This window comes from Ursus arctos, unplaced genomic scaffold, assembly GCF_023065955.2.
Source record: "Ursus arctos isolate Adak ecotype North America unplaced genomic scaffold, UrsArc2.0 scaffold_19, whole genome shotgun sequence".
Taxonomy (NCBI): Eukaryota; Metazoa; Chordata; class Mammalia; order Carnivora; family Ursidae; genus Ursus; species Ursus arctos.
In genome coordinates this window covers 15,342,226-15,364,304 of record NW_026622863.1, presented here as the reverse complement: position 1 = coordinate 15,364,304, position 22,079 = coordinate 15,342,226, and the positions used below count along the sequence as shown (strand labels likewise).

The window sequence follows — 22,079 nt, the reverse complement described above, 5'->3', positions numbered from 1 at the left end:
CAGCTCAGGTCGTGATCTCAGGGCTGTGAGATGGAGCCCCATGTCCTAGCTCTGTGTTCAGCACGGAGCCTGCTTAGGATGCTCTCCCTCTCCATCTGCCCCTCCCCATTCCCTCTCTCTCTCTCAAAAAAAAAAAAAAAAAAAATTCAACTGGGTAAATTTGAAGATCAGATAGGCTTTACTAGGCAGATCGTGAATCCCGCAGTATCCTATGTAGCAAGTACAGAGATGCTCCATGCAGTGGTGCAAAATGGAAGGTTTTTAGGGGAAGGGGAGTGGGACAATGTGGTTTTATTAGCAAAAGAAAAGAAAGGATTGCTTCAGGCAAAGTCACCTTCCCTTAAAGGGAAGGGCAGGGGATCTTAAGTGGATTACTTCGTCTTCCTTTGGGGGATGGAGAGGGCCCAGGTGACCGATTGCCTCCGTGGTGCTGACCAGAAAATTCCTGGCTAATCAGTTAAGACATTTCTGGGGGAGGCTGAAACTGCATTGAAGTCTCATGTTGCTATCCCGGGGGCAAATGACTCCACCTTGGGCCTGTGGTTTTCTTTTTAACACTTTTATCCATCTGGCGTCTTAGCCCAGAGCCTGGCACGAAGTAAGCCCTGCCCTGTAGCTGTAGAGCGAGTGAGTGAATAGCGAAGACCTTTTGTCAGTTCCGGCCTTGTGCTGGCGCTCCACCTGCATCATGCTCTTTTTCTTTCTTTTTTTTTTTAAGATTTTATTTATTTGAGAGAGAGAGGCAGAGATAGTGACAGAGAGGAGAGGCAGAGGGAGAAGCAGACTCCCTGCTGAGTGGGGAGCCCGACCCAGGCTCGATTCCAGGACTTTGGGATCATGACCTGAGCTGAAGGCAGAAGCTTAACCGACTGAGCCACCCAGGTGCCCCGCATCATCCTCTTCTGATCCTCATCCTAGCTCTGAAGAGAAGGCTAAGAGAGATTGTCCCGTAGTTTGCTCAGGGACACACAAGTTGTAAAGTTGGAGTCAGACCGCACTCCTCCTTCATGGATGAACAAGTGGGCAGAAGGCTCTCTCAGAGCCAGCCTCATGCTTTCTGACCCCTGAAGGCAAGCTCGGGAACCTACATTCCCCCCCTTGCTGGTGCCAACACCAGATCTTGGAACCCTTGGATCGTCCTCCCAACCAATCCATGTCAAGAGCTGGGATGCCTGCTGACCAGTAGCTCCAGGCAGATTGCTTCCTCCCTCCCGGCTTCTCTAAAGTCAGAAGGATAATCACTGACCTTATTCACCTCCCAGGGGAAAAGGGAGACAAGGTAAAGACAGTAGTGAAAAATGAACGGAAGTGCTTTGTAGCCGGAAATCCACATTCACAGAATAAATAGGAGAACTCAGCGTCTCCTCAAGAAGACAAACTGGGATTCCCTACTGCTTCCTGGGAGTCAGGGTGCTCCTCAAGCTTTATGGTGCAGACAGAATGTTTATCTCCTTAGGATACAAATTCTGATTCAGTAGATGGGGCCTGAAGTCTGTATTAATGGATTTTTTTTAAGGTTTATTTATTTATTTATTGGGGGGGGCAACAGGAAAGGGGGGAGAGAGAATCCCAAGCAGACTCCCTGCTGAACACAGAGCCTTACGTGGGCTCCGTCTCACGACCCTGAGATCATGACGTGAGCCAAAACCAGGAGTCGGACACCTCCCCAACTGAACCACCCAGGCATCCCGTGAAGTCTGTATTGCTAATACTGCCCATGTTGCCTGTGCTCTGGTCCTTGGACCGCACTTTGAGTAGCAGGGGACTGGTGGACAGAGCAAGCGTTGGCCTCCAATGGACCTGGGGAGGGTTTTAGCAGTGCTTTTACCTGCAGAAACCGAGGGAGTCAGTTCACGTCTCAACCCCGCTTTTCTCAGCTCTGAAGTGGGAGTGGTGGTGCCCACCTTATAGACGTCAATATTGTAAATCCCAGGACAAGTGGCGTGATCACATAGGTGAAGTGCCTGGAAACTGGCCGGGATTATGTTGTTGATCGTTTCCCTGTACTGGAAGGAGAGTTACTGCTGTTTCTTCTTTTGGTCAATAGAGGTCAGCTTTGTGTGTTTCTTCTTACGAAAGCTGAGCCTCCTGTTGTCTGAGTCCCTTAGGCTCCCGGTGATTTGCCTGCTGCCTAGAACCCTGAGTGATGCCCAGATATTGGGGGCAGGACCATCTCTAGATTCTGCCCTCCAGTCTGTTGGGGGAATCAGGCCAATCAAATAATCACAGAAACCAATTGGGTAGGTACCTGTGCTAGATGTAGACTGGCTCTTCCAAATCCAGACTTGGTAATTCATTGCTGTGATACAATGAAAAAAATTTCAGTAGGTATGAAGAAGGCCAGAGACACTGTAGCCAGGAAGAAGGCAGACACACTGTCCTGAGAAGGAACACTTTGTGTTTCCTGGGAGGGAACAGGCACAAGATTCTTTCATTCTCCCATTAAAAATGAAATTGATGTGTTTCCAGTCCAGCATGTAAGAAGCTTGGAAGAGGCCACTCCATCCTAACAAGTAAAAAGCTGAACAAAATGCAAAGCCGACAACTCTTCTTAGATCCGTAAGATCAGATTACAGGGCACACACCTGCCCCCCCCCCAAAAAAAACTGGGGAGTGACAGGCAAGTAAAAGGCAGAAGCCCACAGGCAGAAAGCTCTCCAGGAACCGGTTGCAGGGTAGGGACCCCAGAGCTGTAACTGACGAATTACCGGAGGCTCAATGGGCACACATCTGAGCGAGAAAAACAGGGGGACCCAGTCGTGGGAGGGGGCCCACCTTGGTGCATTTTGCCTCCTGGAGCTCTATAGGTTCTCATAGTAAACATCAGAAAAATCACCTCAAGTTTCCAGGAGGCAGGAGAAGAAGAAACCATTTTGAAACATCCCAGAGCATTCTGTTCTTTAAGATCTGCCCTCAGGGGAAACTTAAAATTTAACCACCAGGGCCTAAGCTGCTGGGATTTTTATCAGAGCCTCACTGACTAAGGAAGGGGAACACCCAACTCCAGCCAGCTCTAGCTTTCCATGTGCAGCAAAGGAAATACAGGGGTCTGGCCCACTCTACCTGCCCTGTCCCATCTAGAGAAGACTGGAGGGAGAAATGAGAAGCATGTGCGAGGTTCACGGTCCAGGGGCACACAGAATCACTGAAGACTGCGGTTTAGTCATAGGACTACAGAATGCTTCCCTTCCTCCAACACCTTGCCACTCTTTTATGAAAAAGCCTGTTTACAGCAGTTCTTTTTACCTAGTCCGTTATGTCCAGTTATCAAGAAAAAATTATGAGACATACTAGAGGCCAAAAATACAGTCAGATATGGCAAGGATGACAGAATTAACAGACAAGGCATTTATTTTTTTTAAGATTTTATTTATTTATTTGAGAGAGAGAGCGAGAGCGAGCACCAGTGGGGGGAGGGGCAGAGAGAGAAGCAGACTCCCCACCTAGCCAGGAGCCTGATGTAGGGCTCCATCCCAGGACTCTGGGATCATGACCTGAGCCGAAGACGTGCTTAACTGACTGAGCCAGCCAGGCGCCCCTAGACAAGGAATTTAAAACGATGATCAATAGGCTAAAAGAGCTCTGGTGGATAAAGTAAACAGCATGCAAGAATACATGGACAATGCACACAGAGAGATGGAAATTCTAAGAAACGATAAGAAATGCAAGAGATCAAAAACACTGTAAGAGAGATGAAGAATGACTTTGATGGGCTATGAGTAGATTGGAAACAGCTGAGGAAAGACTCTGAGCTTTAGGATTTCTCAATGGAAACCTCCAAAACTGAACAGTAAATAGAAAAAAAGACTAAAAACAAAACAAAAACAGAAAAGAATATCCAAGAACTGTAAGGGACTATCGTACACATCATGGAAGTACCAGAAGAAGACAGAAAGGAACAGAAAAAATTTTTCTTGAAAAAATAATGACTGAGAATTCCCCCTAAATTAATGTCACACACCAAACCACAGATCCAGGAAGGTCAGAGAACACCAATTAGCATGAATGCCAAAAAATATGACACCTAGGGGCACCTGGCTGGCTCAGTTGGTAGAACATAGGATTCTTGATGTCAGGGTTGTGAGTTTGAGCCTCACATTGGGTGTGAAGATTACTTTAAGAAAAAATGACACCTAGTCATATCATTTTCAAAATACAAAAAGTCAAAGATAAATTTAAACATCCTGAAAGAGCTGGGGGCAGGTGTGGGGGGAGGTGGGGAGAACATCTACAGAGAAGCGAAGATAAGAACTACATTTGAGGGGTGCCTGGGTGGCTCAGTCAGTTAAGCATCTGCCTTTGGCTTGGGTCATGGTCTCGGAATCCTGGGATCAAGCCCCACATCAGGCTCTCCACTTGGCAGGGAGTCTGTTTCTCCCTCTCCCTTTGTGCTCTGCCTCCCTCTCTCTCTCTCTCAAATAAATAAATGAAATCTTAAAAAAAAAAAAAACTACATCTGACTTCTTCTCAGACACCATATAAGCAAGAAGAGAGCAGAGTAAAATATTTTAAATATTGAAAGAAAAAAACCCCACCAACCTAGAATTCTGTACCCTGTGAAATTATCCTTCAGAGATGAAGGAGAGGGATGCCTGGGTGGCTCAGTCAGTCAAGTGTCCTACTCTTGGTCTCGGTTCAAGTCCTGATCTCAGGGTTGTGAGTTCGAACTCCACAATGGGCTCCACACTGGGTGTGGAGCCCACTTAAGAAAAGAAAAGGAGAAATAGACTTTCTTAGACAAACAAAAATTGAAGGAATTTGTTGCCAGTAGATTTGCCTTGAAAGAAGTATTGAAAGAAGTTCTTTAGAGGTACCTGGGTGGCCCAGTCGGTTGAGTGTGAAACTCCTGGTTTTGGCTGGGCCATGGTCTCACAGTTGTGAGTTCAACCCCCACGTTAGGCTCTGTACTTAGCAAGGAGTCTGCTTGGGAGTCTCTCTTCCCCTTGCCTTCTGCCCCTCCCCCCACCCATGCACTTGCTCTCTAAATAAATAAATAAATAAAATCTTAAAAAAAGAAACGAATGAGCAAAATAAAAGATAGCACCTAAAAATTTAAAGTATGATAGCTAATTAAAAAATCAAAAGAAGAGAGGCGCTTGACCGGCTCAGTTGGTAAAGCATGCTACTCTTGATCTCAGGGCCATAAGTTCATGATGTTCAAGCCCAACAGTGTGTATAGAGATTACTTAAAATAAATAAATAAAACTTTAAAAGATAATTAAATTGGGGCACCTGGGTGGCTCATTTGGTTGAACAGCTGCCTCTTGGTTTTGGCTTAGGTCATGATCTCAGGGTGGTGGGATTAGGCCCCACATCAGGCTCTGCACTGAGCTTGAAGTCCACTTGGGATTCTGTCCCTCTCCCTCTGACCCTCTCCACACTCCCACTCCCTCTCAAATAAATAAATGAATCATTTTTAAAAAATTAAATAAGAAGGGAGGAAGGGACTTCAAGGTGCAGGTGTAAGAAAGCTAAATCATTAGTCAATAGTTACTGCATTTAATTTTTTTTAAAGATTTTATTTATTTATTTGACAGAGAGAGATACAGCCAGTGAGAGAAGGAACACAAGCAGGGGGAGTGGGAGAGGAAGAAGCAGGCTCCCAGCAGAGCAGGGAGCCCAAAGAGAGGCTGGATCCCAGGACTCTGGGATCACGCCCTGAGCCAAAGGCAGACACTTAACGACTGAGCCACCCAGGCGCCCCTGCTTTTAACTTTTAAATCAAGAAATAGAAGTATAAGTACACTTTTTTAAAACACTAAGATAAGGGTGTCATCTGGTTCGCTCAGTTGGTGGCACATTCAACACTTGATCTCGGAGCTATAACTTCAAGCCCCACATTGGGTGTAGAAATTACTTAAAATCTTAAAAAAAATAATAACATGCAATAAAATACTTAGATTAGGGGCCTCTGGCTGACTCAGTCGGTAGAGCATGTGACCCTTAATCTCAGGGCCATGAGTTTAAGCCCCATGCTAGGCACAGAGATTACAATCAATCAATCAATCAATCAAAATATTTTTAAAAATAAAATAGTGAGATAACTGCCATAGAAACAGCTTAAAAGAGATGAATGTGGGGGGTGCTTGGGTGGCGCAGTCCTTAAGCATCTGTCTTCGGCTCAGGGTGTGATCCCAGCGTTCTGGGATCGAGCCCCACATCAGGTTCCTCCGCTGGGAGCCTGCTTCTTCCTCTCCCACTCCCCCTCCCCCTGCTTGTGTTCCCTCTCTCGCTGACTGTCTCTCTCTCTGTCAAATAAATAAATAAAATCTTTAAAAAAAGAGAGAGAGATGAATGTGGGAGAACGGGACTTGGTAGAGGTGGGCAGAATTGGGACAAAGGACAACTAGCGTTTGATATAAGTCTTAGTTCCACTGGATTTTAAAAACTAGATGCATGATTAGTTTGATTTTTTTTTAACTTAAAATTATTTTTAAGCAAGGGAGGTAAAAATGGAATGTCTACTGTAAGCCATGTTTGAATTCTAGCTCTGCTGCTTATTATGAGGACAAAGGCAGTTACTGAGCCTTGATTTGGTTTGAGCCTTGATTTCCTTATCCATATAATACAATATTTGTTGTAACAGAGACTGCCTGCCCCCCCTCCATTCTTTGATAATAGTACGACTTGATAAATAATAGAAAATATGTATATTGGTCTCTGCCCCCAATTCCTGGGAGAAAGCTCCTAAAATCTTTGTAATTACCTAAGTGATAAGGGCCCTAGAAACATCTTTTGTTCTAATATTTGTTCTTTTACCCTGATTCTTGACACAGAGCTCCTGAATCGCTTGGAGTTTCCTGGGTAATAGGAATGTCTTTTGTTTTTTGTGTTTTGTGTTTTTTGACACAGAGAGAGAGTGTGCACAAGCTGGGGGAGTAGCAGAGGGAGATGGAGAAGCAGGCTTCCTGCTGAGCAAGGAGCCAGTCATGGGGCTTGATCCCAGGACCCTGGGATCATGACCTAAGCCGAAGGCAAATGCTTAACTGACTGAGCCAGCCAGGTGTTCCCCCTCCAAAATTTTTTAAATAAAAGGGTTTGCTTCAAGGGGCGCCTGGCTGGCTCAGTCAATAGAGAATGTGATGCTTGATCTCAGGGTCAGGAGTTCAAGCCCCACATTCGGCATAGAGCTTAGTTTAAACAAAAACAGGGTTTACCTCAAAGGTTGGCTTGTTGCAGTGGTCCAGACAGAGGTGACAGTGACATATGGACTAAAACGAGAGCACTGACATGGAGATCAATGGAAAGATGGAAAGATTGGGATATACTCAGAGGATAAAGCTTAATCTCGGACCTTCATCCTTACCCCCCCGACCCTTTGTTAACCTTAATGATAAAACTGTCGGTTATTTTGCCAGCAAGATGGATTCATTTGGGAAGAGCAGAGAATTTTAATTCAGAACAAGCAAGCTAATGGCAAAACCAGAGGCAAGTGGGGAGAATGAGGGAGACAAATGGCCTTTTCCAGAGGAAGGTGGAGAGCTGGGAAAGGCTGTTGTAAACTGAAAGTCCATTGGAGTAAACTGGGAGTTATGAAGTGTCTTGGCTTCTCATTGGCTGTGTTGTGACAGTCTCTCATTGGCTGGACTGTTGCTAGAGAAGAAGAAAATCTTTCTTTTTCCTGCCTGGGTTCTCAAGTGTAGACTGCCTCCTGTTGAGAATGCGGGGTGCTCGTCTTCCTGTGGGGGGTCTACAATTGAGGAGGGTATGAGAGCTCCCCTTTCTGGCCTTCTGATTGCATCTTATCTAATTTCTTTTTTAGGTTTTTGTTTTGTTTTTAGAGAGAGAGAGGTGGGGGAGGGGCAGAGGGAGAGAGAGAATCTTAAGCAGGCTCCACGCCCAGCATGGAGCCTGACACAGGGATTGATCTCACGACCCTGAGATCATGACCTGAGCTGAGACAAGAGCCAGGCTCTTAACCAACTGAGCCACCCAGATGCCCCCTCTTGACTCCATTTTAAATGAAGTTTCCTACATTCAGTTTCGCACAGGTTTCCCCATCTGTAAATAAGGCTAATCTGAAAGGTGTCAGCAGCTCTGAGATTCTGAAGGTCGTTCAGTGTTAATCCTTCGGGAGGCAGTATAGTCAGGTGGCTAATCGTGTAGGCCTGGACATGGCACCGACCTGGGTTTGAATCCTGACTCTGCCACTGACTGGCTGTGCGGCCTTGAGCAAGCTCTTTAGTCTCTCAGTGTCTCAGTTTCCCCATCTGTACAAGGGGAGTGCACACAGTAGTCCCTGCTTCCCAGGGTCGTGGTGGATAACGGAGACAGCGGGAGTAAAGGGCTTAGAGCAGGCCCGGCACACAGGGGGCGCTCCACTGAGGCTAGCCATGACCACGTCACCGCCAGGAGGACGCTTCTCAGCATTTATTTGCTCTTCTGCTTTCAGGGCTTTGCAGTGGGAAACAGAATGAGCAACTACCAGCTGAACACGATTCTCTGCGAGAGTTTGGTTACTACCACTACCGCACTGGCCACAGTAAGTCCTGTCTTCTTCCAGGCCTTGGCACATGTACCCCTGAGGCAGGTGGCTCTCTGCCATCCTTAGGCCAGAGGTAAGCAGTGCCACCAGGCAGGCCAGTTTAGACTGATCGGGGATAATTGAGGGGAGCACTGGGGGCTCCTGTCCTCACAGCCAGACTCTCCAGCTCTCTGCTCACAGCCTCTGCCCATACCTCCCCCCAACACCAACTGCTGCCTGGAGGACACCAGTGACATCTCCTACACCACCAGAGGACAAGTGCTTCAGTCAGGCGAGTGACCCCTCTCCTCCTCAGCTGGCAGAGAGCCAGGGAGAAAGAGGCGCTCAGAACCCCAGTGCACAGTACCGTCCCTACACACACACACACACACACACACACACACACACACACACACGCTCCCAGTTTATTTACAGCAACCCTGGTGAGGCCACATTGTTGTTTTAAAAAATCTTATTTTGGGGGATGCCTGGGTGGCTCAGTCGGTTAAGCATCTGACTTCGGCTCAGTTCATGATCCTGGGGTCCTGGGATTGAGCTCCACATGGGGCTCCCTGCTCAGGGGGGAGCCTGCATCTCCCTCTGCCTGCCACTCCCCCTGCTTGTTCTCTCTCTCTCTCTCTTTCTCTCTCTCTGACAAAATAAATACATAAAATCTTTAAAATAAATGAATAATCTTATTTTGGGGGAGTGGGGAAAATGGATGAAGGTGGGCAAAGGTAAAAACTTTCCATTATAAGACGGGTAGCTTCTGAGTGTGTGATAAACAACACGGTGACTACAGTTAACAATACTGTATTGTGTATTTGAAAGTTGCTTTTAAGGAGTAAACCTTAAAAGTTCTCATCGTAAGAAAAAAATGTGTGACTATGTGCGGTGATGGGTGTTAACTAACGTGCGGTAGTCATTTCACAAAATATAATTTTCTTAAGTTTTATTTCTTTTTCCTTTTTTTGTGTGTTTTGTTTGTTTGTTTGTTTTTAAGTAATCTCTATGCCCAATGTGGGGCTCGAACTTAATGACACTGAGAGTCTCATGTTCCACCAACTGAGCCAGCCAGGCACCTCTTTCTTTTTGCTTTTTAAATTGCAAATGCAGAGGTTTGTCCTTTCTCTTGCCACACCACACTTCGTTGGAGTTTGGGTTTTTCTCGCTCTTTCTGGGCTACAGAGTTCTTTCCAGGCTACTTCCCAGCAAGTTGAGCCTTGAGCATCACCTTCCACTGGAACCCGATGGTCTAGGAGGAGTTTCAGTCTGTCACTAGGCTTTCAGTGGATTCGCCAAAGCAGCTTTACCCAACCTGGGCCCTGGGATCATCCCAGATGCCCAGCGAAGAGAATTCCCAAGAAGGCTCAGGTGCCTCTCAAACTATCCGAAGGATGAACAAAGAACCTTGGTAAACTGACTCTCGACCCTAGTATCAAACTGCCTTCCCCTCTACCAGAATATCCATCCCAACAGCAGGACAGAGAGAAGAAGCCACAGGGGCTCCTTGACCGCATTCTCGGTCGCAGCGGGAGGAGGGCTGGAGTAAGGACTTTGCTAACTGCTCAGAAAGAAAGGGTGGCAAGGATGATTCGATTGATTCAGCACCAGCGCTACCTCAACCTGGGGTCCCAGAAAGCTTCAAAACGATCTACAGCAGAAGGAAACTGAGGAGGGTGAATCAAGAGTGGGAAGATTTAGATGTCTCTGTCATTATTGCCTGTATCACAAAGATCTTTCCGAAGATACCAGCACGGAGAATAATTATGATGTGGAGCCAATGTAAACATAAACTTTATTCTTGTACTGTTTTTTTTTTCTTTTTCTTTTTTTTTTTATTTGACAGAGAGAGAGACAGCCGGGAAAGAGGGAACACAAGCAGGGGGAGTGGGAGAGGAAGAAGCAGGCTCCCAGTGGAGCAGGGAGCCCTATGCGGGCTCAATCCCAGGACTCTGGGATCACGCCCTGAGCCACCCAGGCGCCCCAGTCTTGTACTGTTTCTTGTTGCTAGTGGTTTTAGAATCACTTTGCAGCAGTTTGGAAAGCTGCTCTATGTTAGGGCAAACTGTATAATATTTTGATACTCTATGATATTATAAGGTCTTTTTTTTGGTATCTTTTCTACTGGATACCAGTAATTTGTGACGAATCCCGTAGTTTGCATTTGAATGACTTCATTATACTTCCATCTTCTGGTTTAACCTAAGGAAGTGCTAATAGGCTTTGAGTGTTGCCTGTGTGTTTGAGAAGCCTGAAGTCATTAAGATAAAACCTAACATCGAAAATTGAAAAGTAACTTATGCAGAAGGAATACACAGAAAACTTTGGGTGGTTTGGTTAGAGCATAATTAGGGCAGATGCGTACAATAGATTTTCTGGTTTTCAAAAATTGTAAGAAAATTTTTTTGGGGGCGCCTGGGTGGCACAGTGGTTGAAGCGTCTGCCTTCGGCTCAGGGCGTGATCCCGGCGTTACGGGATCGAGCCCCACATCAGGCTCTTCCACCATGAGCCTGCTTCTTCCTCTCCCACTCCCCCTGCTTGTGTTCCCTCTCTCGCTGGCTGTCTCTATCTCTGTCAAATAAATAAATAAAATCTAAAAAAAAAAAAAAAAATTTTTTTTTGATGTGCTATAAATAAATAAATAAATAAATAAGAAATGCAATATATTGTCTTATTAAGAATTCAAACAATACATGGATGCCTGGGTGTCTCATTTGGTCAAGCATCTGCCTTGGGCTCAGATCATGATCCCAGCATCTTGGGATAGAGCCCCACATCAGGCTCCCTGCTCAGTGGGGACTCCATTTCTCCCTCTCCCTCTACCTGTGGCCTTCCCCTGCTTTGTGCTCTCTCTCTGACAAATAAGTAAATAAAATCTTAAAAAAAAAAAAAAGACTACACTGAAATTAACGTTAAAAATATATATATTTTTTTAAAAGGAACCCGGAATAGGTGGGATGAGAGGACCTGAAAGCCTTTGCCCCTGTCTGAATGAGCCAAATTGTAAACCGCGAACTGTGAACTCTGGCCCCTAGATCAGAATGGAGCTCACCGGCTTGTCAGAGCTGGCTGGCGCTTGGTAACTCTCTTCCCGGGGGAGGGTTGTAGCAGTGCCTTCAGCTCCCCACAGTATGGATGGAGGCGTTCCCGGGGTCAGCTCCGAGAGGCCAGAGGGCGCAAGCTCGGGTCTCATGTGCTCTACTGTAGTTTTCAGCATCTTAGGTGTCAAAGTAATTGGACCCTGTGGCCAGAAGTGCAGCGTATTGTGTTTTTACCCTTAATCCTGGAAAGACCTTGGACTGACTCCTCTCTGCAGGTACCTAGAGGCTTCTGGCATGCTTCGTGGCATTGCCTCACCACCCTCCACCTCTACTCACCCTGCAGGAGGGCACATGGCTCCTAGGGACGTGACTGCTGCCAACACGATCAACCTCAGCTGAAGATACCAGTGCCACATGGCCACCCCGGTAAGTGCTTGGTCAGGTGGGTGTCAGACAGTGAGGGCCGTGCCCTCTGGTCTGGAGATAATTATTATCCCAATCGCTTCTCTTCACCTTTACAACTAGTCCAGTCCACCATCATCTGTTGTCTGGACTACTATAATATCCTTCTAAGTTGGTGATTCTCTTTTTTAAGACTTTATTTGGGAGAGAAAGAGAGAGCACGAGCAGGGCTGGGGAGACGGGGGAGAGCGCGAGAGGGAGAAGCAGACTCCCTACTGAGCAGAGAGCCCTTTGGACCCTGGGATCATGACCTGAGCCAAAGGCAGACACTTAACCAACTGAGCCGCCCAGGCGCCCTTAATTTGGTGATTCTGAAGCCTCTGTCTTGGCCTCTCCAGGCAATTCACTAGTCTTTTTTTTTTTTTAAGATTTATTTGTTTATTTGAGAGAGAGAGAGAGAGCGCGCGCCAGAGCAGGAGCAGGAAGGGCAGAGGCAGAGGAAGAGAGGAAGCTGACTCCGTGCAGAGCTCCAGCCGGACTCTGGGCTCAATCCCACGACCTAGGAGCTCATGACCTGAGCCAAAACCAAGAGTTGGACACCCAGCTGACTGTGTCACCCAGGCTCTCCCTTCATGGTCTTTCTTAGTAAGCACCTTTAGCTCGTGTGATTGATGAACTAAACCTTTCTTTGTACATCTACAGCTCGCGCATTGCTTCCTAGAAAGACTCAGAACTAAACCCTCTGACACAACCACCCCCCCATTGCGGGCACCAGCACACCACCTCTGAGCACCGCGATAACGTATGTAGCTGGCACTATTGAGTGTGCACGTGTGCGCGCAATCAAGAAGTGTCACAGACTACTGTGCTCCCCTTTCACAGATTAACTGCCCTAAGATTTCTTTAAAACTCTTTGGGCCAGGCAGAAACCTCAGAACTGGTTTTTGGACAAGAGTCTGTCTTCTCCCCAGGTGAATAAAGCTCATATTCCCTTCCAATCAAAGCTTGTCTCTTAAACAAAACAAAACAAAACAAAACAGAACTGAACAAAGTGAAAACCTTGTCTCTTGAGTATTGGCTTTTCAAACGACAGGCAGCTGAACTTGGGTTTTCCATAACAAATTTCTGCTGCCACCCTTGTTTTCCCATAGTCTCCTGTCCTTGCAATAGTCCTTTAAAACTCATATCAGCCTCAGCTCAAGATCCTCTATGGCTTCTCTTCTTACTAGGAGAAAAGTCAGGGTCCTCACCCTGGCTGACAGGTCCCCACAGTTCTGGCTCCTCTGTGACCTTCCTCTCTACCACTTTCCTCCTCCTCTGCCACCACCACCACTACAGTCACCACCATCACTACCACCATCACCACCACTACCACTGCTACAACCACCACCACCACCACCACCACCACCACAACCATCACCACCACCACAACCACCACTAACATCACCACCATCACAACAACAACCACCACCGCCACAACCACCACCACCACCACAACCACCACCACCGCCACAACCACCACCACCACAACCACCCCTACCATCACAACCATCACCACAACTGCCACCACCACTACAGCTACCACTACAACCGCCACCACCACCATTACAACCACCACTACAACCACCACCACCATATCCACCACCATCATCACCACCACTATCACTGCCACTATAACCCCCACTACAACCACCACCACAACATCACCACCACAACCGCCATCACCACAACCACCACCACCACTACAGCTACCACCACAACCACCACAACAATCACCACCACAACCACCACCACTACTACAACCACCACCACTATAGCTACCACTACCACCACCATCACCACCACCACCACCACAACCACCAACACCAACACCATCACAACCACCAGCACCACCACCATCACCACCACCATCCCCACCACTATAACCTCCACTACAACCCCCACTACAACCACCACTATCACCACCACCACGGATCTGCTTCAGCCTCACCTGCAGACTCACCACATGTCAGCCTTGGGGTCTTTGCACTTTCTGGTCCCCTGCCTGGAACTGTGTGCCACTAGAGGCCTGCCTGCCTTCCTCCCTCAGATCATTCAGGTCTCTGCTCAGAGCCTCCCCAGAGAGATCTCCCCAAACAAAAATAGCTGCTCACCTCCTTGTCACTCCAGCAACTTGTTGGGCTTCATCACTTCTCACAGCACTTTGATGGCCTCGCTTACTTTGTTTATTTATTTATTATTGTTTATCCATGTCCACCCCCATTTTAGTTCAAGATCAATGAATGCAGGAACTTGCTTTTTTACTGCTACGTTCCCAGTACCTAGCACACAGGAGGCACTTAATGACGACTTGTTGAGTACATGAACTCCCCCTATGCCCAGCACTGAGTATTTTTCATACTGCAGTTCATTTCACACTTCAAAGAACCTCCACGGTAGGTACTATCATTATCCTCATTTTACACATGAAGGAACCGAAGCTTAGGGAGGTGGCATCCTAGTGCAAGGTTACCTAGGGTATAGAGGCCACTTTTAGGCAATAGGCTCAAGCAATAGAAAGCTGAGCGAGGCAAAGGGCCCACGGTGGCGAGCTGAATACAAACAGGTTCAACAAGGCAACCCTCCTCAAAATACCCACAGGCCGTAGCTGACCAATGGGCTACTTACAACCAGGCACAGGGACCAAAAAAGGGAATTTCCACACGTTCCCACACCTCCTCATTCCCCCGCTTAACTACAGCCCCCACCCCCGCCTCCCGGCAGACAGTCTCTCCTGTCCTGCCCGCTGCTCCCTTGCCTCCCTTGCCGTGCACTAGGTGAATTTCTGTCTCCTTTGTTCTGCCTTGGGGGAATTCTTTCACTGCCTTTGCCACCTGCCTCCACCCGATTGGGTCGCCCCACATTTGGTGGCCCTTATGGGGCCCCTCTGCCGATGCCAGGACTCTCCTCAGAATCTCCAGGAATTTCTGGGGCTTTCCCTCAGTGGACTGACTCTAGTACTCCGTGGGGAACTGACAATCTCTGGCTGAGGCTAATCCTCGGTGAAGTCCAAGGAGGAACCTGCCAGACCACCCTTGCCCAAAAGGGTGCGGGATTCCCCCTCCTGCCCTTCAGAGGAATCCTTCCGTCCCTCTTCGTTCTTTTTGGCCCTTGGGTGGTCTAACCCTAGGATTCCTCAGACAACCGAAGATCTCTGGCCAGGGAGGCTCCCAAATGTGGTCTGAAGGTCTAATACTAAACAGGTTGGACTGTCCCTGCCTATAAGGGTGAAGGACCCCCTTCTTCCCCTCTCCCACTCCGTCCCTCCCAAGGCCTCTGTTCCCAATATGCAGCTCCACTGGCAGCAGCAGCTTGTCCAGGCCGAAACTACACACATTCTGGACTCAGTTGGGACCCTTTCCTGATGCGGGCTGCCTCTCAGCCGCCTTGCTTCTTAAGGGCCCCACTTTTCTTCCTTTGTTCCCGCAGGGCCAGCCTCTATCCTGATCTGTGGGCAAAATATGTTCCCAAGTGTGAGTGGTGAGTCCTCCCCCTCCTTCTTCCGACCCAGTTTGTACCCAGTGTCCAGCTTTCCCTGTTGCAGGGGACACCCCAACAGGGATTCCAATTACCATTTGCCGCGACCTTCTCCTTGCTGGGTTGCCCCGCTAGAGTCAGTCACCCTGCAAAAGGTCCTTTCTCAGGTCAGTGGAGCTGAAATTGTGACCGCTGGTTGCCGAGCCATTCCCTTGAGTGGGACACTCCTTTGAGAATGGGCAGCTGATCTTTCCCACAATGGGACAAACTCTTCTATTCCTTTGGACTCCCCCTTGGGCTGTATTCTTAAAAACTGGAACAAATTGGATCCCCTCAAAGGCCTAAGGAAAAATGTCTCATCTTTTTATGTAAAGTTTCCTGGCCCCGGTGCAAACTCCCAGATCAAGAGGTATGGCCCCTCCATGGAACCATTTTTTATAACACAAATACAAGAAAATGTCCATAATTTAATTTCAACAGGCTTCCTCCCTTTGGGACCTTGCAACACAAAAGATGGGTTTCCTGGCAAGAAGCCTGGTCGTGGCTATCCTGGCTTCTTACCTTAGGACCCCTGGCCTCAATACTTGTGCATCTAGTTACTGGTCCCCCCTCTTTAATCTCTTTGTTAAATGTGTCTCTTCTAGAATCCAACATTCCACATATGAATGATGATGATTCAGCAAAGATTCCAGCCCGTACCATTGGAGGACCCGGGACCTGGGCAGCAAGGAGTTTCACTCAAATCACCTATTAGCACGTTAATGTAATACCATGCTCTGGTCCCTAACTGCACAGAATCCCTGATGGGCCAACAAATTTAGGTAAGGACAGCATGCTCCCCTCTTCCCCCCCCCACCCCGTCCAGCATGAAGCAGCTGCTGAAAATGAGACCTCTGCCCAAAGGCCAAAGATTTGTCATTGTCCATCTGTCAGAGGGGAATGAAGAGGCCACTTTTAGGCAACAGGCTCAAGCAATGGAAAGCTGAATGAGGTCCAGGGCCCACGGTGACAACCGAGCTGAATGCAAACATCAGGCTACCTACCTCAACATATCCTTAGGCCCTAGCTGACCAATGGGCTACTTACAGCCAGGCACAGGGACCAAAAAAGGAAAAATCTCTACGTTCCTATACATCCTCACTCCTCCCCTTAGCTATAGACCCCACCAGTCTCTTTCCCTCCTGGCAGACAGTCTCTCCTTGGCTGCCCACTGCTCCCTTGCAGTGCACTAGATAAACTTCTGTCTCCTTTGTTCTGCCTTGGGGGAATTCTTTCACCACCCGTGCCACCTGCCTCTGTCCCACCGCACTGCCCCACTGCGGGCAGAGCTGGCCTATGACTCTAAGGAGGCTGACTTGGGCGCTTCCATGCCAGGGCCGCGGTAGACTGAAAGGAATCAGGAGGCTGTGGTGCTCAGGGTGATGGGAATAGGGGACAGGCAGCACTTCCCCAGGCCCCACTCCTCCCCCGTCTGGAGCTGGTGTGTGTCCCTGAGTCCTTATTTCTTGGGACTATCATATGGTGATGGTAAGGCAGAGTGGAAGACAGGCAGGAATGATCTGGCCACCCCTCCTCTCCATCCTGCCTTCCCAGGTAACTCTTCCTGAGAACCTCTTCCCTGCCTGCGGAACTGTGCAGGTGAACCTGAGATCTGGCAGCCACTGGTAAAGGCATGACAGCGAGGCTGGGACCTCACAGGATTGAGGGGTCTTCTTGGGGAAAGGCAGAGCAGAGATCTCAGGTATTAATTGCAGGGCAGGGCGCACCTGGGTGGCTCAGTTGGTTAAGCCTCCGACTCTGGATTTTTAGCTCAGGTCATGATCTCAAGGTTGTGAGATTGAGCCCCATATAGGGCTCCATGCTGGGCGTGGAGCCAGCTTAAGATTCTCTCCCTCTCCCTCTGCTCCTCCCCAACTCTCTCTCCCTCTCTAAAAATCATGAATGAATGAATGAATGAATGAATGAATGAATATATAAATGGAGGACAGGATGTTCATTCATGGTTACAATCCAGCACCTGTACACTGTCTGGAACATAGTAAGTGCTCAGATATTTGTTGGAAGAAGAAATGGTTGAGGGAGAGGCACCTGTTGCAATTGGAAGCAGAGGGCATAGACGTGGGGGCCCTAGGGTCAGGAAGAGGGTGTGGGAGAGGGCTGTAATCCTGGGGGAGTGGGTAGGCCCATGTCTAGGAGCAACTTCTTGTGGATTGAAGAGGTACCCTGGGAATCCCAGTTCCCAGCTGCTTCTCCCTACAGCTCCCAGGTTAGCTCTCAGGACCAGAGGCAGCATGTGACATGGCCCCTTTCTGCTGGGAGCTGCTGCAGCATGACTTTTGTGCCCTTTTGTCTATAAAGGAGACACTGACCTGGCCTGCAACTTCCCGGGTGGGGAGAGGTGTGTGGAGGACCTGAAGCAGCAGGTGGAGACATGGGGCCCCAGAGGAAGCTGGGTGGGGGTGGAGGGCTGCAGCCCTTCGTTCTTCCAGAAGTCAGCAGCCTGGGCAGGAGTGGCTTCAGTGCCCCTCCAAATGGGGGCTCTCCTGGATACTTCCACCTTGGAGAAGAACTGTTGGGAAGAGGAGAGCTGGAGAGATCAAAGGCCAAGTATTTCTTCCTAACTTTCAGAAAACAAAGGAGACCTTGTCCCTCCAGCTATCTAAAACTAGGGGAGAGATAACTTCTTTCCAAAACAAGTTCATTGGCATTTAAATGTGCGCCAATCTCTCCATTTAAAAAAAAAAAAAAAAAAACCAAAATTTCCTTTCCCTTCCAGTTACAGCTCCCACTCCAATCTGGTTTCTGCCCCCTCATTCTACAGAAATGACTGTCTCCAAGGTCACCACTGGCCTTGTCACACAGCCCAAGGCCTTGTCAATCCCTTCCTTGCGGGGCTGCACAAAAACACTGAATTCCTCAGTGCTCTTGGCTTCTGTGACCTCACTTAGCTTCTACTAGTCCTCATCCTCTGCTATTCTGAGGCTCTAACCTCCTTTAAAAAAAAAAAAAGATTTTGGGGTGCCTGGGTGGTGCAGTCGGTTAAGCATCTGACTTCGGCTTGGGTCATAATCCCAGGGTCCTGGGATGGAGCCCTGTGTTGGGCTCCCTCTGTTGCTACCCCCCCTGCTTGTGCTCACTCTCAAATAAATAAATAAAATCTTAAAAAAAAAAAAGATTTTAGGGGCACCTCAGTGGTGCAGTTGGTTAGGTGTCTGACTCTTGGTTTCAGCTCTGGTCATGATCTCAGGGTCCTGGGATGGACCCCCACACTCAGAGAGTCCAACGTGGGGCTCGAGATCAAGCCTTGGATGCTGAGCCCGCCAGGCGCCCCTCCGCGCGCCCTTAGGCTAAAGGGCTGACCCAGGCTGCCCTAGCAGGCCTCCAGCCGGCTACCTCTATAGCTCGGTCTGTCCCGGCCTTTCAATTCCTCAAAGATGTTCAGAGATGCCAGGATCATCTCTGTCACGCCCAGCCCTTCGCTGGGATGCACCCTCTCTCTGTCACTCTATCCCAAGAACTACTCCGACCACATCCTTAAACAGTCCTTGAGTCCCTGGACTGGGTTGGAGACTCCCCAAAGCTCCCCGTGCTTCCCCGTTTCTTAACCTTTGTCACGCTTGTAATTCTTTGTTTGACAGTTGGCTTCTCTGCTGGTCTGTGAGCAAAGCAAGCAGCACCTGAAGGGTCTGTACTATTCTGAGCTACGTTCTAGGACATAGTGGATGTCTAATCAGTGATTTTTTTGTGGAAGAAATGAGAGTTCTGCCCCGGTGCTGGGGGGGGTGGGGTGGCTCAAAAGTCCCCGAGGCTCCAGCTCCAGATCCCCTCAGAGCCAGTAGCTGTGAGAGAAAACCGAAATAGGAGTCGGGTCTCCCCGATGGTAGCCCCTACCATCTCTGGTTCTAGAACAAACAGACTGCTGGCTGCTGCTGCTGCTGCTTCTTCTTCTTGTTCTTTTTAAGATTTTATTTATTTATTTGACAGAGAAAGAGACCACGAAAGAGGGAACACAAGCAGGGGGGAGTGGGAGAGGGAGAAGCAAGCTTCCCGCTGAGCAAGGACCCCCCCCCCAGTGCAAGGCTTGACCCCAGGACGCTGGCACCATGACCTGAGCTGAAGGCATATGCCTCATGACTGAGCCACCCAGGCGCCCCAGGCTGCTGGCTTCTTTAAATAGTAGGGGAAGATCTCATTCCTTATGACCAAACTAGGGCCACCCAACTCCTAACCAGTGCTTCACCAGAACTGCACAGGGGAGATGACTCGGGTCTCAATCTGGGCGAGGTCCTCCTGGAGGTAGGGAGGGAAGCTCTTCCAGAGTCCTGGCTTGAGACCCCAGGACTGGTTCTGGACCTAAAGACAGTGGCGGTTTGGGGAACTGAGGAAAGTAGATGCAGTTAGAGGCCCCATTGCTTGGAGAATACAGTTAAGGAAAACTTAGGGTCATAAAGTCCCCATTCAAACACCACCTTCCCTGAGAAGCCCCCAAACTTCTCTGGTGTTCTCCCCTATCTCTCTACCCGGGCCTCTGTAGAATAAGAAAAAAAATGTTACTACTTTTTCTGCTAAAAAAGAAAGTTTCTATAAAATGTTAACTCTAGAGCAATGGTTTTCGAAGGTGAAAACGTTTCAGAATCACTAGGAGGGTAGTGGGCCACTGGGTCCAGGGTTTTCGATGCTGTAGGGGTGAGCTGGCGCGGAGAGGGATGTGCATTTCTAAAAGTCCCCAGAGGGTGCTGCTGGTGCTGCTGAGGGAACGCCGCTGTGAGAAACGCTGCCCTACAGAAACATACGCTAGCCAGGTAACTGGTCCTAGCTCTTTGGCCTTGCTTCTGCACAGGGCGCAGGTGTCCTAGTGTTCCACCATCAACCTGTGCAGGCCCTGGAGACATTCAACAGCTTCCTGAAGAGCACCTCCTTCTTCCTCAGCTGTGGGTAAGTTTCCTCCCTGTACCCCCGGTCTGCTTCTTTTGGGGGGCATCCCCTTCCGGGCACTCTCACTCTCCTTCTCCAAAGCTCCCCCCTGCTATCACCAATAACGTGAAATCTGGGAAGAAGGAAAGGGGAAGACAAAAACGGTCTGTGCGAGGAGGATAGACCGTAGCCTGCTCCTGGATGTCTCCAGAAGCTGCTGGGTTCCAGGGAAGGTCCTGCCCCTAATTTGCTCTGTGACCCTAATAGAATCACCAGCCTCTTCTGAGTCTCTCTTTTCCCACCTGCAGAGTGACAGGAAACCTTCCCTGGCTCCTATCCTGTCTCCCGGAGCTGATGGGAGGGATCCAATTCTTGACATCGCTTTGGAAAGGGTACACCTTAACACAGGTTGCACTTGGAGAGGCTTTCTCACATTAAGATAACTTTGAAAGCTACTTCCCCACCTCTAACCATCCCCCCTTTTTGAATAGATGTTTCTGTTTTTGTCTATTGTCTGCATCAAGATGGCAGGACTAGATATTGTATGTGATCAACAGACTATTAAATAAGAAATGATTTGGGGCGCCTGGGTGGCTCAGTTGGTGAAGCATCTGACTTCGGCTCCGGTAACGATCTCTTGGGGTCCTGGGATGGAACCCCCACATCAAGCCAGCCCAGGTTGGGCTCCATGCCCAGCGGGGAGTCTGCTTCCCATCTCCCTCAGCCCCTCCCCCAACTCGCGCACACTCTCTCTCTCTTTCTGTCTCTCAAATAAGTAAATAAAATCTTTTTTTAAAAAAAGATTTTATTTACTTATTTGATAGAGTGAGCGAGAGAGCACAAGCAGGAGGAGCAACAGAGAGAGAAGGAGAAGCAGGCTCCCCACTGAGGAGGAAGCCCTATGTGGGACCGATCCCAGGACGCTGGGATCATGACCTGAGCCACCCCGGTGCCCCAAATAAAGAAAATCTTAAAAAAAAAAAAAAGAAATGGGGGTGCCTGGTTGGCTTAGTTGATTGAGCATTTGATTTCGGCTCAGGTCATGATCTCAGGATGCTCGAATCAAGCCCTGCATTGGGCTCTCTGCTCAGCAGGGAGTCTGCTTCTTCCTCTCCCTCTGTTCTCTCTCTTTCTCTCTCAAATACATAAGTAAAATCTTTAAGAAAAGAAACGATTCCCTGGAGTTGATTCTCTTCAAGAGTCATTCATTCATTCATTTATTTATTCCATATTTATAGAACACCCACTATGAGCTAATTACCATCCTGAGGCCAATGGCTAAACATCCTGAAACACAAGAAACTTATTGCTACAGACTTGAATGTCTGTGTCTCCCCAAAATTTGTGTATGTTAATCCCAGCCCCCAATGTGATGATATTAGGAGGTGGGGGCCTTTGGAAAATGATTAGGTCATGAAGGTGGAGCACTTGTGAATGAGATTCATGCCCTTATGAAGAAGATCCCAGAGAGTTCCCTTGCCCCTGCCACCATGTAAGTTTACAACAAGAAGATGACCATCTGGGGGGCCTGGCTGGCTCAGTCGGTGGAGCATGTGAGTCTTGGTCTCAGGGTTGTGGGTCTGAGGTCCACGTTGGGTGTAGAGATTACTTAAAAATAAAATCTTAAAAAAAAAAAAAAGGAGAAGAAGATGGTCATCTTCTACCAGACACCAAACCTGCTGGTACCTTGACCTTGGACTTGGACTCTGAAATTGTGAGAAATACATTTTTGTTATTT

The 22,079-nt window shown here is 48.4% G+C and overlaps 1 protein-coding gene across 2 annotated transcripts in view; it reads left to right on the top strand.

The window, feature by feature from the left end:
* SLC38A7 (solute carrier family 38 member 7) overlaps positions 1-21,075 on the top strand; it is a 34,362-nt gene extending 13,287 nt beyond the window's left edge. Inside the window, exons 12-18 of one of the 2 annotated variants that reach the window (XR_008960135.1) lie at positions 8,393-8,482; positions 11,853-11,935; positions 12,340-12,556; positions 15,380-15,430; positions 16,072-16,248; positions 17,021-17,168; positions 20,268-21,075. Coding sequence is in view for 1 of the 2 variants with exons in the window: in XM_044382424.3 (XP_044238359.1) it covers positions 8,393-8,417 (25 nt within the window). In the remaining variant the exon portion in view is untranslated. Of the gene's footprint in view, positions 1-8,392; positions 9,420-11,852; positions 11,936-12,339; positions 12,557-15,379; positions 15,431-16,071; positions 16,249-17,020; positions 17,169-20,267 lie in introns of those variants that run through there. The other variant, XM_044382424.3, reaches the window with a different exon arrangement.
* Positions 21,076-22,079: the final 1,004 nt, after the last annotated feature.